The sequence below is a fragment of the Colletotrichum navitas genome (assembly GCF_030913465.1).
Source record: "Colletotrichum navitas strain CBS 125086 chromosome Unknown LY79scaffold_87, whole genome shotgun sequence".
NCBI lineage: Eukaryota > Fungi > Ascomycota > Sordariomycetes > Glomerellales > Glomerellaceae > Colletotrichum > Colletotrichum navitas.
This window is the reverse complement of record NW_026850633.1, coordinates 128,312-143,972: the sequence shown is the minus strand read 5'-3', so window position 1 is coordinate 143,972 and position 15,661 is coordinate 128,312. Positions and strand designations below refer to the sequence as shown.

At 51.7% G+C, this 15,661-nt stretch overlaps 3 protein-coding genes across 3 annotated transcripts; 2 read left to right on the top strand and 1 right to left on the bottom strand.

The window, feature by feature from the left end:
- Positions 1-697: 697 nt before the first annotated feature.
- On the bottom strand, positions 698-7,784 carry LY79DRAFT_400228 (CCR4-Not complex component). The gene is made up of 3 exons (XM_060553017.1): positions 7,234-7,784; positions 6,819-7,140; positions 698-6,759 (listed from the first exon to the last, which is right to left on the bottom strand). The coding sequence occupies exons 1-3, from the start codon at positions 7,483-7,485 to the stop codon at positions 764-766; spliced, it is 6,570 nt and encodes a 2,189-aa protein (XP_060409318.1). The 5' UTR covers positions 7,486-7,784; the 3' UTR covers positions 698-763.
- Positions 7,785-8,367: 583 nt separating this feature from the next.
- LY79DRAFT_568034 (uncharacterized protein) lies at positions 8,368-12,613 on the top strand. The gene is made up of 5 exons (XM_060558941.1): positions 8,368-8,879; positions 8,929-9,033; positions 9,095-9,381; positions 9,459-11,970; positions 12,032-12,613. Exons 1-5 carry the CDS (start codon positions 8,837-8,839, stop codon positions 12,199-12,201), a joined length of 3,117 nt encoding a protein of 1,038 aa, XP_060409317.1. The 5' UTR covers positions 8,368-8,836; the 3' UTR covers positions 12,202-12,613.
- A 1,147-nt stretch (positions 12,614-13,760) lies between these two features.
- On the top strand, positions 13,761-15,063 carry LY79DRAFT_568030 (putative adipose-regulatory protein-domain-containing protein). The gene has a single exon (XM_060558940.1). The coding sequence runs from the start codon at positions 13,946-13,948 to the stop codon at positions 14,813-14,815; it is 870 nt and encodes a 289-aa protein (XP_060409316.1). The 5' UTR covers positions 13,761-13,945; the 3' UTR covers positions 14,816-15,063.
- Positions 15,064-15,661: the final 598 nt, after the last annotated feature.

The following is a 15,661-nucleotide window of genomic DNA, read 5'->3' as shown; positions in this document are numbered from 1 at the left end:
ATAGATAATGTATAGTACCGAGATGTCTTTGTTTGAGGAGTAGCTAAGTAGGAGCTGGTGGAACAAGTTCTGAATATGAGACGTAACCACTCAAAGTCAGTAGGTCAGAGGATTGCTCAACCTGTAGGTAAAGTAAGACATTTAACCCGATCCTGATGCCGAGTGCCCAAATTATCGCGCTGACGCAATATGTGAGACCCACCCATTTCTAAGCAACCGCGCGCGTATCTCTTTGAGTAAAGGAAGCACCGCGACGCATCCAAACTCCCACCATCTCTAGCGATCGGAATCCTACAATGAAACGATGGCGATCAAGGTCCAACGTCTGCACAGCCCTTATCATGCATGGCTTGTCCCAATCACAAACCCAGCACGCCAAGCGCTGGCTCAACGAAGGCAGAGCTTCACAATGTGTAAAAATTCGCTCCAAAGTCGCAAAAGAATGTCCAACATGCCACCAGAATTGTCATTATCTTACAATAAATACTACAGGGTCTTTTCCGGTGCCTCTCTTGCTAGAACGCCTTCAGTTAGGAATCGATGCCCAAGTATCCTTTGGAAGCCTCTCAAATCCCCGTTCAGCTAGGGTTCCTCATCTCCTGCCGCCGCAAAGTCATCAACGTCCAGCATGAGATACATAACCCGTCATCCTCAAATCGTTGATATAAGTAACCGGAATTACCGGGACCGATGCCAATTCACATGTAAACTCATGTGCGCTGCAAAATGGCATGGAATCGTTCGACGACCTTGAGACACTGCGTTAATCACAAATGACAATCGGCAGGGATAGCTTCCAACCATGATAACTTACCTCTGGGTTTGATTTCACGAACGGGAGGTCAAAGAACATATACTTCTCGTTCTTGAGCAACTCGACAACCGTCACCATGAGACCCCACGGCTGAGGCCAGTACCCGATGAGGCGCTCCCAAAGCACTCGTGTGATTTGCTGCCGAATCTCCGTCTCCTCCGGGTCGTTCATGTCCTGGCCAAAGATTTCCAACAAGACCCGACTGAAGTAGTTGGTATGGGCATTCGGAAACCGGAGCTGATTGGTTATGCTAGTGATGAGAAAGTAACGCGCCTCGGGTGACAGCTCGTGGAGCAGTAGAGACATAGTAGCTACGTCTGACGATGCCGGGTTGAAGACATCGGTACCCTTTTGCGTCGATTGCTCGACAGCGTAATTGCCGACGTGTAACGTAACTGCCTCAATCACAGGTAGGTTGGCATTGATAGGCACATGCCCGAAACCGGTGTCAAGCCGCGGGTTCTCAGTGATGGCTCGGGCAATATGCGCCAAAGTATCTTCTGAGGGACCGTTTTGCAACGCATGGTCGAGAATTTCAAGCAATCCCAGGTCTCGAAGAATAGTTGCGGAATTCTCCAAGCTGTCAGGTGATTCCTGAGCCTCATCTAACCGTTCGACTTGCAATCCGGGGAACGATGGGTCAGGCAGCTTGGGGTGAGTTGCTGGGTTCGCCGTCAAAATGGCGTTGAGCAGTTGTTTGCAGTGCGGCGGGACACTGATCGTAAGCTGATGCGAATGGGCCGCAAGATACTCGGAGTAATCGTGCTGCAAGACGACGAGAAGCTTGAGCGTTGCGCGGTAGATCTCTCGCGCCACGTTGGAAGGCTCAATCGACTTGACCTGCTCTCCGACGTGCTCAAGAAGTAGCTGCAAGAGTCTGGTAAACGCGACCCATCCAGCACGGTCTTTCATGATGGTGGGCAGGAATACGCGGTGCTGGAGAAGAGAAAGCCATCCAAATACAAAGCCTGGGAGATATTTTGGCCCCAGATCGACGAGCCTGGAAGCGAACTTGATAAATAATCCGGACTTCTCGGCCTCGGAAAGCTGCTCAGCGGTTGAATTGATCTCGTACAGCAGGACTGAGAACAGACGATGGAAGACTCTTTGGTTGAAGTGTTCGGCGCGCTTCACGTGGTGGTGGTTGAGAACAAGGGTGATGAAAGCTAAGATGGAGTCCAAATACACCGCGCGACTGGGCGTTGGAGCGGGCTCAGTTTCGTCATGTAGCCGGATGAAGATATTGATCATCTTAGCTAGAGCATCAATTGCGAGGAAAGCATCCGTCAGTGTTCCTGTCGTATGGAGGAAGTGTTCAAATCTGTCCACCGACATGTCTGCCGCGATTCTGATGAATAGGAAGAGATCATCCTTGGTCTTGACCACGTCCCTCATCTGCATTTGTTCAACAAACAGAATCGCAGAGTTCTCCGACGCGTTGGGATTGTTGCAGAGATGAATCCATTCATCAAAAACATACTCCATCTGATCCAGGTGAACAGCGCTGTCAGACCCTTGTTGGGAAGCCTGCGGCAGTGTCTGGCCGCAAAGCTTTGCCTTCAAGCGCTGTCCAATTATCGACTCCGGCTGATCTTGTATCCAGGACCAAGCGGCCTCGAGTGTTCGAACGAAGTCTCCGTAGAGAGCCATCGGTCGGTTGGCCAGAAGCGTCAGATCTACCATCTGTTCCAAGAACTCCAGCGACCCTTCTTTCCTTTGCTGAAGCACTTTGGACATTGCCAAGTCAATGTTTCTCCAATCAAGAAGATCTGTGCGCAACAGCGCAGCAAGAAGAGGTAAAGTCAGGAACGTCGATCCAGGCTGCTGGCGAAACAGAGCAGTCACGCGGTTGTTCAGCGTTGGACCAGAAATCTTCCTTAAAGTCTCAAGAACGTGGACCAAGCTCTCAAGGGCTAGGTTGTCCTCGACCTGAGTGAAGATAAGCTGGATTATCTGGTCGGCCGCGTAGATGGCGAACTCTTCAGAGGTTTGCGATGCCTTGATCATGTGCTGGACCAAGGCGTCGACAACATCAAGGACAGGATGAGGTCGAGGCAAATCTGTGAAGTGCTCTTCACGGGCCTCGGTGGCAACACGCTGGAGCTCTATAAGAAGCTTCTGGACACGATCAATCAACGCACGGCCATCCATCTGGAATGCCTGGGGTCTCGCGCTAGCCATCGCTCCGTTATGGACTGGGGCGTAGGATTGGATTTGGGAATTGAGATGCTGAACTGCCGGCGCCTCTGCAGCGGCACCCAAGCCGGGCACAGTAGAAAATTGGTCCTGCAGAACTTCGTTGGCAAGCGAACGGGTTGCGTCAGAAGCCGAAGGAACATGGGAAGGGACATTGGACGTAGTGCTGCGAGGCTGGCGGGCAAAGTCCTCATAGATCGCCATTTGTTCAGGGTTCAAACCACCCATACTTGGTGACAGCTTGAATGGGTTAGGAATCGTCCAGGCCCATCGACTGAGCGACGCATCCACATATGGCTCGTTGGGCCGTTGCAAACGGTGGCGACGTCGTGCTTCCAGCTCGGGCTCAATCATCTCTTCAATCTCGGGCACCGCTCTCTCTTCCGCCTGTTTCTCGATAATGTTGCAGGCGAGATCAAGATTCGAGTTGACGCACATGATGATCGTGCCCTCAGGTAAACCCTGCGGGAGATCATTCGACAGATTCCGCATATAGTTGGTGAAATTGGCTCTCAGAGGCTCTTTGGACGTCACCAGCGCTAGGCTTCCAGCCGTCGCCTTCACCATGCTGATTGCCGATGTTCGAACTCGATTTTCGTCAGGCTCAGTAGCAAAGTCCTTGTGAATCATTTGCTGTGTAGAGATGGCAGCAATCGTAACTGATCGATCCACGACGGGTTGAATGATATCTTGTAAAGCGCGGGTGAGAGCAGTGCGGACAATCTCGTGCAGCCGTGTTGCCGTAACGACCATCTCGTTTGTGGGAGGTATGTGAATAAGAGGACCGAGGTCCGGGATGGAAGCGGCGATGACCTGAGGCGAGAGACCAGCTGCTACACCAGTTGAAATGCCATTCAATGACAGGTTCTCAAACGTATCCAGTGTGTCCTGTGGAAGCACGTCCTGTGTGTCCTCGACAGCGGCGCGGTTGAGTATTTCTCCAGAAGGTTCTATGCTCTTGTGATCAAGATTAAGGCCTTTGCACAAAACCTCAATCTCGAACTTGAGGTTCAGTTTTAACTCGGCATGATGGTACAATTCGATGAGCAGGTGGATAATATCCATAAGCCAAGGATTCGGTGGCCGGAACACTGTTGAATTGGCGCCCTGGAGAAGAACCTTGCAGACGAAAGGGATAACAACTATAAGCCTCTTGGTGTCATGGGCTTCGATCAACAACTGTTTGAAGGCGATGTTCTTATGTTTGATTGGCTTGTCACGTGCCAATGTCAGTAGACCCAGCCATCCACCAAGGTTCTTCAGGTGAGAGCGCTCAGTCGAGTTCTGCATCGTGGCCTCTGAGTTGAGCATGCGGGCGACGCTAACATACGTCTCCCTCAATACCTCCCCCCACAACACCCGGTCTTCAAAGAGCTTGACCAGTTCAAGGTAGACCTGATGATAGTTGGGTTGCATCTTGGCTCGCTCTTCAACAAGATGGCTCGCGAACCATTGCTGGTAGCGGTGCTCTAAGATGTCTCGTAGTTCCTGGCACATTGTCTGTAGAGTCGTCTCGGTGAGGTTGTTGAGAACAAACTGGATTTTTCCTTGTGTGTCGCCTGAGGGCTCCTCAGCATCAACTCCAGGAGATCGTTCAGACGCATTGATGGAAGCGAACGGTGGTGATTGTCGCTCCGTGCTTCTGGCATCCGTCCCATTGCCATTTGTCAGTGGTTCGCTGGTGAGAGGGGGACCATGAGCAGGTGTCGCTATGCCATTACGTGATCGAGCAAGCTCTTCCTCGTGGTCTCTGACGACATCTTCGGCCTTTTTCCACGCCTCAGTGCCTTGAAGGCCAGGTATCTGCAGTAATTGTCGACAGAAACCGGGCCACTCGCGGAAGCGAGAAAAAAGTTGCATCAGAGCTTGGAGTCCGAATTTATACATCGAGTCCTCTGGTAAATAGTCTCTGACGGCTTCTAGAATCATGCCAAGCCCGATCTTGAGCGGGAGATCAGAAATGAGCTTATGGGATATGATACCGCCGAATAGCACCGCAGTTGTTGCAAGAGCTTCCAAAGGATAATCGACGTAATGGGCGTACTCGTCGAACAAGCCATGGATCATGCAAGCGAAAACGTCCTGGTCCAGGGGATCACGAGAGTGCTTGTATCGATCGAGGATCTCGACAATGTTGCGGACTTGAATCTCGTCCCCATACATCTTCTTATAGTGCTCTTCCATCTTGCTGTTGGCGGCAGCAGGTAAGGCATTTCCATCTTTGCCATTGGCGTCAATGATATCGTCAAAACCCTCGCCATAATTGATCAGTCTTGGGTAAACAGTAATGCAAGATCTTTGCACCATAATGAGATCCTGCAGAGGTGTCTTTGGCAAGAAGTCCTCCAAGATCTGCAGAAAAGCGGCCACTGTCCTCACTTGGAGGGTTGTGCTGGACTTGACAGCGGGTTGACCATCGGGGGGCCGCTGGAATTGTAGTTCAAGGTTCGCTTTGATCAACAAAAACTGTAGCAGAGAGCGTGCAACCTCGTTGCTTCTCTCAGAGTTACGGCGAGCCCAATTGACCAAGTCGAGGTACCCTTCGGCATGTGCCAGAGCTGCGAGGTCAAGACCAAAGCCATTGGGCAAATACACAAGCTCATCGAGCCATTTGTGCTTCAGGGCATGCTCGAATATTAAGGGAAGATCGGTTGGTTTGATAGCATGGGCATCAATCAACCGTTGTGTCACCCATTCCTTATCCTTCTTCCATAAGCTGTCAAGGACGAAATCATATTCGGTCGAGCGCTTGTATAAGAAGCTTTCGAAAAGGGAATTTAGCGTGTCCACAGCCATCGTCGGCCAGGGCTTTGGTACCCCGAATGCAGATACAACAAATATGTCCAAGTTTGGCACCACGACCTCTTGAAATAGGCGTTTGGCTTCAACACTCTGCGACGCGTGTACGGAGTGTAGGGCAACGTGAAACACCGCTGACAGAGCTTCGACCGAAACAAGTGCATGCTTGACTGCGAACGCAGCGCGTTGTTGGACCTCGGGTAAGGACTGCGCATATGTGTCCAAAGTCAACGTTGGAACGAGACCCGGGATGGTACTGGCGTCCAGCTGATCAGGCTGTAGAGAGGCGAATGCGCAAATGAATGACAGCTGAGTTTCCGGGTGCTCCCAATTGCCACCCCACAGCTTTTGGATGTCAAATGTTTGATCGTCCTGCGCAATCGGCAATAACGCGTTGTAGAGGCGCATGAACTGCTGCGAGGAGATTCTGGCAGATCTTTGATCAAAATACGAGACCACGTCTTGCCATCGGAAGGAAGGAGGAAGGACTCGACGTAGAGATGCAGTGAGAACCGAAGAATTGTAAGGCGGCGTCTGGCTAATCGTGCTGTACGTAAGGGCAATAGAAACTTGCTCTTCACTCAGCTGGACATTTGGCGGGCGGTTCTGCAAGTACGATACGCAGGTCTCTTCATCCCGCGTGAAGTCACCACCGGTCCTTTGAATGTACGTGGCGAGTGCATTGGGAGGTTTGTCGGCTAGCACCCTGACCAAATCAAGTGCCGCGAGCACTTCGGAAGGAGGCGGTGCTTGATCTCCATGCCACCTTGCCTGTACTTTATAGGCAAGTTCGGCCTTGGACGCAGCATTGAAGTTGGGTGGCTGGTATTGAATGAAGCGGTCGACGAGTATGGCAATGAACTGGTCCGTCAGATCCGCATGCTCTTCTATTTCGCGTCGGGCAAGAATGTTGACGAATGTAGGGAAATTCGTGGACAATATGGCGTCAGCTAGAAATGCAAGTTAGAACACGAAAAGACAGAAACCGCAGCGGCTTAGAGCAACGCACCCTTCGTCTTGAGGTCGGATCTCGATCCCATTTTGAAGGCTAATGCCAGTATCGTCTTCTCTAGAGCATCTAGCTTGAATGCTTCCATGAACGTGGACATATCGAAGTCACGGAATATATCTTCTGTACCTATCTCGATGGATTCGGCAATCTTGGTGGCCTGATTGATGTCGTGGGAAATCTTTTGCACTTCGGTTACGAGAAGATGGAAGTTGCCATTGGCACCCGGTCGTGGCTGACCATGAAAGATGTGGGCGGCATGAACAGCCACGAGGCGCGCAAAGTACTTTGTAAAAACCTCCATGCCGTGTTCATCGATGAGCTATGAAGAAAAAGGAGGCGCGTTAGCACAAAGCTTGATGAGTAGGCTGGGAGCTGATGGCTGCAGAAATAGACGGAAGGACGGGGCTTTTACTTTTTGTAGTTGTTCTGCTTGTGTCTCCCACTTTGCGCGGTCCTTATCCTCCTTGATGGCGCCGAGAAGTAGGTAAATCTGGGCAACTGCAATCTTGACCAGGGGATTTGGCCCCGTCGGACTACTCGTATTGGGACTTGCGCCCGCACTCAACGCAGAAGATTGCGATGGATGGGGCGATTGCCCAGCTCCTGTCTGCAGTGTCTGTGAAGGATGTGGAGAGAATGATCCCGATCTTGATTGTGGGACCATGGGATAGTATTGCGTATGGGGGAGAGAAGTTGGAAGGCGGAATCGTCCGTCTTGCAAATAGACCAGACAAAACCAGCTTCCTCGCTGAAGCTCCGTAGATCGTGCCGCTGAAGAATGCTATTGCAACCAAGGATGTCCGCATGAACAAAGAGTGATGCAACAGCTGTGCAGGACAGCGCTGGCGCGTTGCGACTAGCGAAAGAAGACAACGATTTGAGACGAGAACGGCTGCGGAGAATGAGTGCGCTAAGTGGAGGATATGGAGTTGACCTCTGGCCGAGTTTGATGCGATGGGATGGTGACAGTTGGCGGTTGAAGTATTTAAGTAAGGAGGAGAGGAGGGGGGGACCTGGCACTTGAGCCAGGTCAATCGGGAGCGACTCGAAAAGCTCGCCGAGCTGTGGGCGTAGGATCGATGCGGCGGCTTCCAGAGAAATCAGGCGACTTCTGAGGGTTGAAGAAGGGTAAAGAAAGGTTTGAAGGGCTCGGTAAAGGGTACGACGTTGATTGTGAACGTCTGTCGTGTTGTGCTAGACAGCTTCGCAAGAGATGAAGAAATTAGACTCAGGCCGAATTGACCTACGTGAGGACGTAGAGGCTCAGGTCGCTGGCAGGGGATTGGATGTGGACCGAACCTGCACAGTAAGGGCAGTGGAATGGAAGAGGTTGAGACAGCGCTGAGTTTGCTTAGGTAAGGCGGCCCGGGTACTGAGGTGCTAGATATCAATCTGTCCGGTCGCCGGGTAAAGAGGGGGTATACGATATAATGGCACCAACGTGCATCTTGGGGTACCCTGAGTCGCACGTGACATGTTTTCAGTGACCAGCTTGCGCGCTGCTGTACATAGATATGGGATGGATATCTACCTAGGCAGGTGGTACTCCACATCAAGCCACGAAATCGGTTGGACGAGGATACCTGTTAACAGCTGACAAGTCGACAAGGGAGCAGGGACATTCCTTTTACACAACCCATCACATTGAGGCTTGCTTACCTACGTACACAGGTAGAGAGGCAGGCTGCTATTGCATCCCTCAAGCGGTACGTACCTTGCGCCTCCAAGATTCTCATGGGCGCTGGGCGGCAGACTGGTTACCCGGCAACGCACCCAAACAACTCTATCTCTTCTTCAAACGACCGATAGTACTTATCTCTGCCAACGAGGCTTCTCATCTATTCTCTATATTGTATAGAGTATATTTGAGAAGAGCAATCAGCTTTGTATCGTTCATTTTAACCATCAGTCCTTCGCGAGCATCCAACCATTGCTGCTACGATTACGCTTCTCGACAGATTAACTCCGATTACTCCCTATCTTTATACAGCGGGTTGACATCTCTCGCAGGCAGAATGCCTGCAACAACAATGGAAGCGCCATCCGTGGCTCTGTCATGTACGTGAGGCGCGCAGATACACCGGTAATCGAAGCTAACAATTGGAAGTCGCAAACAACTTTTGGGGAAAAGAAGATGCCGGTGTCGGCCCCCTCCTTGACCGCATGCTTGCTGCCAAGCAGACGTGCGATGAGCTTAAGGCATTCTACAGTGGTTAGTAGCAATCATCAGCTTATTGATTCTTTGGCTAAAGAAAGGCTAATGCCCGATGTAGCTCGAGCCTCGATCGAAGACGAATATGCCCGAAAGCTGCTTTCATTGTGTCGCAAACCCCTTGGGTCCCACGAGACGGGGAGCTTGAAGACCTCATTAGATACCGTTCGAGGTGAAGTCGAGTCGATGGCGAAGCAACATCAAAGCATTGCAGCGCAGATGAAGACTGAGTTGGAGGAGCCACTTGCTGCATTCGCCGGTGCCATGAAGGAAAGAAGAAAGATTGTACAAAATGGTATTGAGAAGATACTCAAAATAAAGATCCAGCAGACACAGCACGTGAACAAGGTAAGCCATGCCTCAGCGTTGGCATTCAGTCATAGTCATCATCCTATAAATAAATGGCTCGTTAACACAATCGACAGACTCGAGATCGGTTCGAGCAGGAATGCCTCAAGATCAAAGGCTACCTCGCCCAGGGACATATGGTCATGGGCCAAGAAGAACGCAAGAACAAAGCTAAGCTGGAAAAAACGCAGATCAGTGTCGCAACCTCCAATACAGAGTACGAAAACGCGGTCAAGGCGCTCGAGGACACAACTGCGAGATGGAATCGAGAGTGGAAAGCCGCAGCCGACAAATTCCAGGACTTGGAAGAGGAGCGTCTTGACTTTACCAAAAGCAGCCTCTGGACTTTTGCCAATGTCTCTTCCACTGTCTGCGTCAGCGACGATGCTTCCTGTGAAAAAATACGACTATCGCTTGAGAAGATGGATGTTGAAACGGATATTGTCAGCTTTATCAAGGAACAAGGTACTGGTCAGGAGATCCCAGATCCTCCCAAATACATCAACTTCTGTCGGGGAGACATCAACGATACGCAGTCAGAATCGTCTGACGACGATAACTACTCGGTCGCGCAGTTTCCCAGAAGTATCAACCCAGCGTTCCGGTCATCTTCCCCGCAACCCTCGACTTACGAATCGCACCATGACCCAAACTCAAGCCTCGCCCAGGATCTTGGACACAAAGAATTAGCCCCGGTATCTTCAAGGACTGCTGCTGTCCCTGATATGGGTCGCAAAGAAGCGAGTTCCTCTATATCCAGACACCAGGCTCCAGATACAGCACGAGCCGATACCAGCCCCTCCTCCAAAGGCTTTGCACCAGAACAGAGCCACAAGAATGCTGGCTCTTCTTCCAGGAGCTTCGCGCTGGAAACTAGACAGGATGACGCAAGCCCTCCAAGAAGTTATTTCCAGGACATGGGCCGGCGGGAGATGGTCCCAAGGTCTGTTCGTGAAACCCCACCGTCGATGCAGAAAATGCCACCAGCAATGGATAAGCTGCGCCAGGGGGCTCAAATTACCAATCAGCATGTTCAGCAACAACAACAACAACAGCAGCAGCAGCAGCAGCAGCAGCAACACCAAAGCCGGCCCCAAGTTGATGTGAGCCAACATAGCTCATTTGCCGCCGTTCCGCATGATCCATATCCTCTCGATGGCATGACGATGCTGTGCCGTACTGGGCCCCAATCCGAGCGTAGTTCTCACCCCCCTTCAGCTCGACCATCGAGCCGTGACTCGCAAAGCGACTACTCAAACCCAACTTCGATCTCAAGCCAAGAGCCGCCTAGCGATAAAATTTCTCCAATCAAGCAGGAGCAAGTCAACGCGCCACCTCCAGCATCAGACAAACAGGTCCTCAAGAAGAGAAGTGGTTTCTTCCAGAATCATAGTCCTTTCCGTCGGAAGAGCACAAAGGATACTCAAGGACCGCCGGCAAACAGAAACACATGGCATCCTGTATCCGCTCAAGGAAGCCCATCCCGAAGACCACATTTGTCAACACAAGAAACATCAAACCTGCTCGGAGATAGATCAGCGAACAGTCCAGAGCCGATTGATGCGAATGCCAGTCTTGCACTGAATGTAGGGCAGAATGTCTTCTCAGTCACAACCCCGGACCTGGAAAAGAGAAAGGGCTCGAGTGTCCAGCCCTCCCAGCCTGAGACCGATCCAATTGCCCTAGCCCTCGCAGAGCTCAAGGGTGTCGGCGTCGGCAAGCAATCGAGCGTACGTGTTTCGGCTGACCGCTACCACGGCATCGCCACTCCAACGCCTAGTTCTCAGCCATTCTCCAGGTCGGTCCCACCAGCTGCAAGCAACGGCGGCGCTATGACCGCGGGTCTTAGAGGAACACCGCCTCCTTATGACCAACAAGTCGTTCAGAGACTTGGGGTGCCCCCTCAGGCAGTAACGGCAAAGGCTATGAAGGAAACATCGCAGAAGTTTGCCGACCAAACCCGAAGCATGTTCAACCCAGTGAAGCGTCCCGGATCAGGCTACAGCGGAACCACTCAATCTCGACCGATGACAAGAGGGAGTGATGTCCCTAGAGCGGCATCCCCGGCTCCAATACGAAGCGCTTCCCCGAGGGTGACGCCGGCTGAAGATGTCCGGAGCGCCTATCGAAGCTCGCCGCGCAGCGCTTCTCCGAGGACTGGGTTGGCGGAAGATGTCCACGGCGAGTACGGGTCTGCCTCACCTAGTCATCGTGGATCCGTGGGTAGAGACACCTCGCAGATGAGCAGTACGCCCCGAAGAGGGTCTGAACAGCCGTATTATAGACAGAACTCGCCAAGCAGCATTTCGAGAACAGCATCTCCGGCTCCTTATTTGGAGAAGATGCGCCCTGGCAGTAGCCATGTTGCCAACGACATGGCGGTTCAGTTAGCGTCCCTTGGCGATGAAACTTACGGATCAATGCGCGGTCGAGGCGGGAACCGTCCTGGTACGAGCTCTAGTAACCGGGCCATGGGTCTTTACGAGGGAGGCGGGCCACCCGGGCAAGGCGATTCGAGGCCGCGTAGCAAGAGTGTAGCAGACCCGTCGCGGCAGTACACTCGAGATGGCAGGCCTATTTTGCACTTTGGTGAGTATGAGACAAGGTCTCGACGGGCTATTGGAAGAGTACAGCGCTAATCAGATCATAGCAAGAGCTCTGTACATGTACCAGGCGGCCATTCCGGAGGAGCTGGGGTTCGCCAAAGGCGACCTACTCGCGGTTCTGCGCCACCAAGATGACGGCTGGTGGGAGGCCGAGGTGCATGGAAGCAATGGGCGAATGGGGTTGGTCCCAAGCAACTATCTTCAGCCATGTTAGAGCAATTCGCTGGTTGAAAGTGGTGCTGGATGGGCTTGCTTGTGGTGACACTGGCACGAGGCCAGTAAGAGCTAGTGAAGCCGGCCAACTTGACGAAGGCTAATGTTATGAAGTCAACAACTGTGAGACTTGATCTTGATTGTACGATTTGTCTTATTTTCTTGTTTCTTCTTCGTTTGGAGTTGGGAGTCTGATGAGAATGATAGCGCCTAGCTCAGATATGCATTGGTTGTTGGCTCTCACGGGAACCATGAGAATCAAGCTGTGGCATTCCGGCTAGTTGATGACGCTGTTCCAGTTACGATGCCTATGCAAGTTTAAGTAATCCATGCTATGTACCCAAATGTATATGCTTATAGAGGGGTAGACAGAACCGTAGTAGAGATAATCACCCACCTGCGAAAGACATACCGAGTCAAAAGTCTGTTTACAGCAGTAAGAACAGCCAATCAAAAGCTACGTTAGATGGCCGAGGCATAAGGCCCTTGGTGGCGCACTGTGGAATGACCTCAAGCTATCAGTGGGCCCTCTATTCAACTCTTCGTTATCATCCTTTTTGCTGTAAACAGACTTTTGACCTAGTACTGCAACATGCTGTCATAAGACATACCGTTGCATGTGATCGGGCTTGAGCCATCCCTTCCCATTGCTGCTGTTCCCTCCAATGCGTCTGCACTCGCGCTCTGGGCTGCTTTGAGAAGAAGGAAGCTGTTATTACCTCACAGACTGCTGCACACATTTATTATCGATACTCTCGCCCTGCTGTATTGGGCAGCCAAGCCCTCGAGCGAGAGCATTACACCCGCTTTCCATAAGTATCGACACCTACATATCGGTTCAATTGGCACTGTACCAAAACAAGCCACGAGGCGCTCGAACTTGGTCAATTACAGTGAATTCCAGGCAAAGGGCGGCGAGTGTGCCAGCCACACGTATCCGATCAACACCACACAATTGTTACGCTACCTGGACTAGGTACGGATAGAGTACAGCCGCTCAGCTTGAGCTTCCCTCACCTTGATATTTCCCTTCCTTTTGCCTACCTCGCATCTCCCCCAAAGTATGCACTCTCCACCTCACCAACATCGACACTCGCAGCAGCCGACTCGATCTAACTTGCCGATGATACACAACTCTTGAACCCCACCGCCAAACCTTATTGCCAAGAACCGAATACCTATAATACATCGGACATCTCAATTTGCAGGGCGGCCGTCGATAACGGTTTACGTTTGAGTAGCCATCCTTAATGCACAGAACCAGCACAGCCCTTGTTTGTCCCTGTTGAGTCCAACGATAGGCCAGTGTCGATTTTTCAACTTCCTCTCGCTGCAATGGTAGCCTCCTCCTATCAAGCACCTAGCAATAACTATCCTTCGCATTCTAACCTCAACTAGGAAGTATTGGGCAAGGCATCTCGCGCCGCCACATCCAAGACCGCACAGCGAACACTCGTGAATGTCAGCCTCCTCGTGGGAGCTTCGCTGTTTTTACTGCCCTTTGCCGCTGTCGCATCGGTTCTATTTTTCCAAAACTATCTTCCTGATCAAGTGGTGACGGCCCCTGTGCATCTCCAGTATGGGTGAGTGAACCCTGCCGACCCATCCTACACGCAACAGAGTGAGGAAGGACGCCACGGGCTGACGCCTATCCCAGATCGGGAGCCAATCCCTTTGGAACGGCTGTCATTCCAACGTCTGCTCTCAGGACGCAACAAGAGTATGATGTGTCCGTCACGCTGTCCATGCCTCGCTCGCCTGCCAACACCCATCGAGGCAATTTCATGATCGCCCTCCACCTTCTGGATGTCGGCGCCCTCTCGACGGGATACGACCAGTTGCAACCCCAAATTCCTCCCGAGCCTTACAGCCATTTCGACGGCAAATCCGTTCTGTTCTCCTCGCGACGCCCAGCACTCGTTCCATACCAGGATCCCCTGGTATCACTTGCATCGCGTATATTCTTCATTGCCTATTATATTCTGTTCGCGGATTCACAAACATGTGTGCTCACAGTGCCTATGGCCGAGCGGGTGGAGCTGGGCAGAGGGTTCTCATTGCCATCATCAGCCTACCTAGAAATACAGGGTGGTCAGAATATCGAAACGTATTATGCCTCGGTGACACTGACTGCTCAGCTAAGAGGCCTACGCTGGCTGATGTACCACTATCGTCTCGCAACCCTCACTTCCGCCATTCTATTGTTCTGGGCGTCTGAGGTTCTATTCATGGTCGTGGCATGGTTATTGTGGTCGGGACTGTCAGGATCAGGCTCAGGCTCTCGCACCAGTGCTGGAAAGGCCTTGGAGGAGGTTTCATCCAAGGCGGCAGGCCGAGTCAAAAGAGAGGATGGCAGTGGAGTTGACGAGCTGTCGGACGCGCCAAGGACATTCCCAACGTATGGTAACCAGGCACCGCTGCGATACGAACCCGAAATCAAAGAGGAAGCTCAGGCGGGGCCCCGTATGGAAGATTTGGTCCCACTCGGGGGCGAGGCGGATGACGAGGAAGAGGACGACGGACGGGGTAGTTACAAGGGTGACTCGGGCATTGGAACAAGCTACAGCGAGGGTGGCTCGAGCAGTGTTCGGCGCAGATCATCGCATCATCGCTAGATTTTGGTGTTTAATACCGTCTTTCTAGGCAAATCGATAAGAGTGGTGTGGCCTGGAGGGCAAGAAGAACCGCAGATGTTGAATACGATTAGTCATGGACGGTCTCGAATTCTTCTTGTCAGAATATTGAAGTCGAAGCTTTCGACATTATTCGAACTGAAATACAACTTTGTTTACTAAGGATGCTCAACTGGCATTGGGGCATAGACACACAATCAAAGAATGAGCACACAAGTTAAACGTCCTGGAAACAGAAGAAATATGTAGTAGGCACCCTTGCTCTTTGTGTGAACTTCTTGTTGTCGGGCACTGAGCTTACATTTTATTGGTATCTTTGTTGTAGTGCATCTGGATGGGCAAGGTCGTTTCCTATTGCCCTCTCTCCACTGATAGGTAACTAGGGAGGATGGTAGTAATTCGGTCACCTCAGTTGCGCTCTCAGACTCTCTCTCAACTTCCCGCAGCCACCTAACGTGTCCTTCCTTCTGGTCACCCACCAACATAGAGACACAGTACTAGATCAAAAGTCTTGTTACAGCACCGGGGGTAAGCAGCTAATAACGCCAGCAAGAATTACCAGTCTAAGGCAGAAATCAGTGGAGATATCCTCATTGTCATAACAAGACTTCTGACTTAATACTGTAGGTACCTAGCTATGTACCTGGCCTAGCCCTCTCCCTACCTAGGTAGTGGTAGGTACCTAGGTAGGCACCCACCTCTATAACTAGTAGATTTTTTTTCTCCTGTATCCTTCCCCGCAGCAACAGTTGTTGATTGTGGAGAAATTCCCAATCACCCCTCCTCCTGCTGCACACCGCCGCATCGTCCTCGACAAAGGACCTTGTC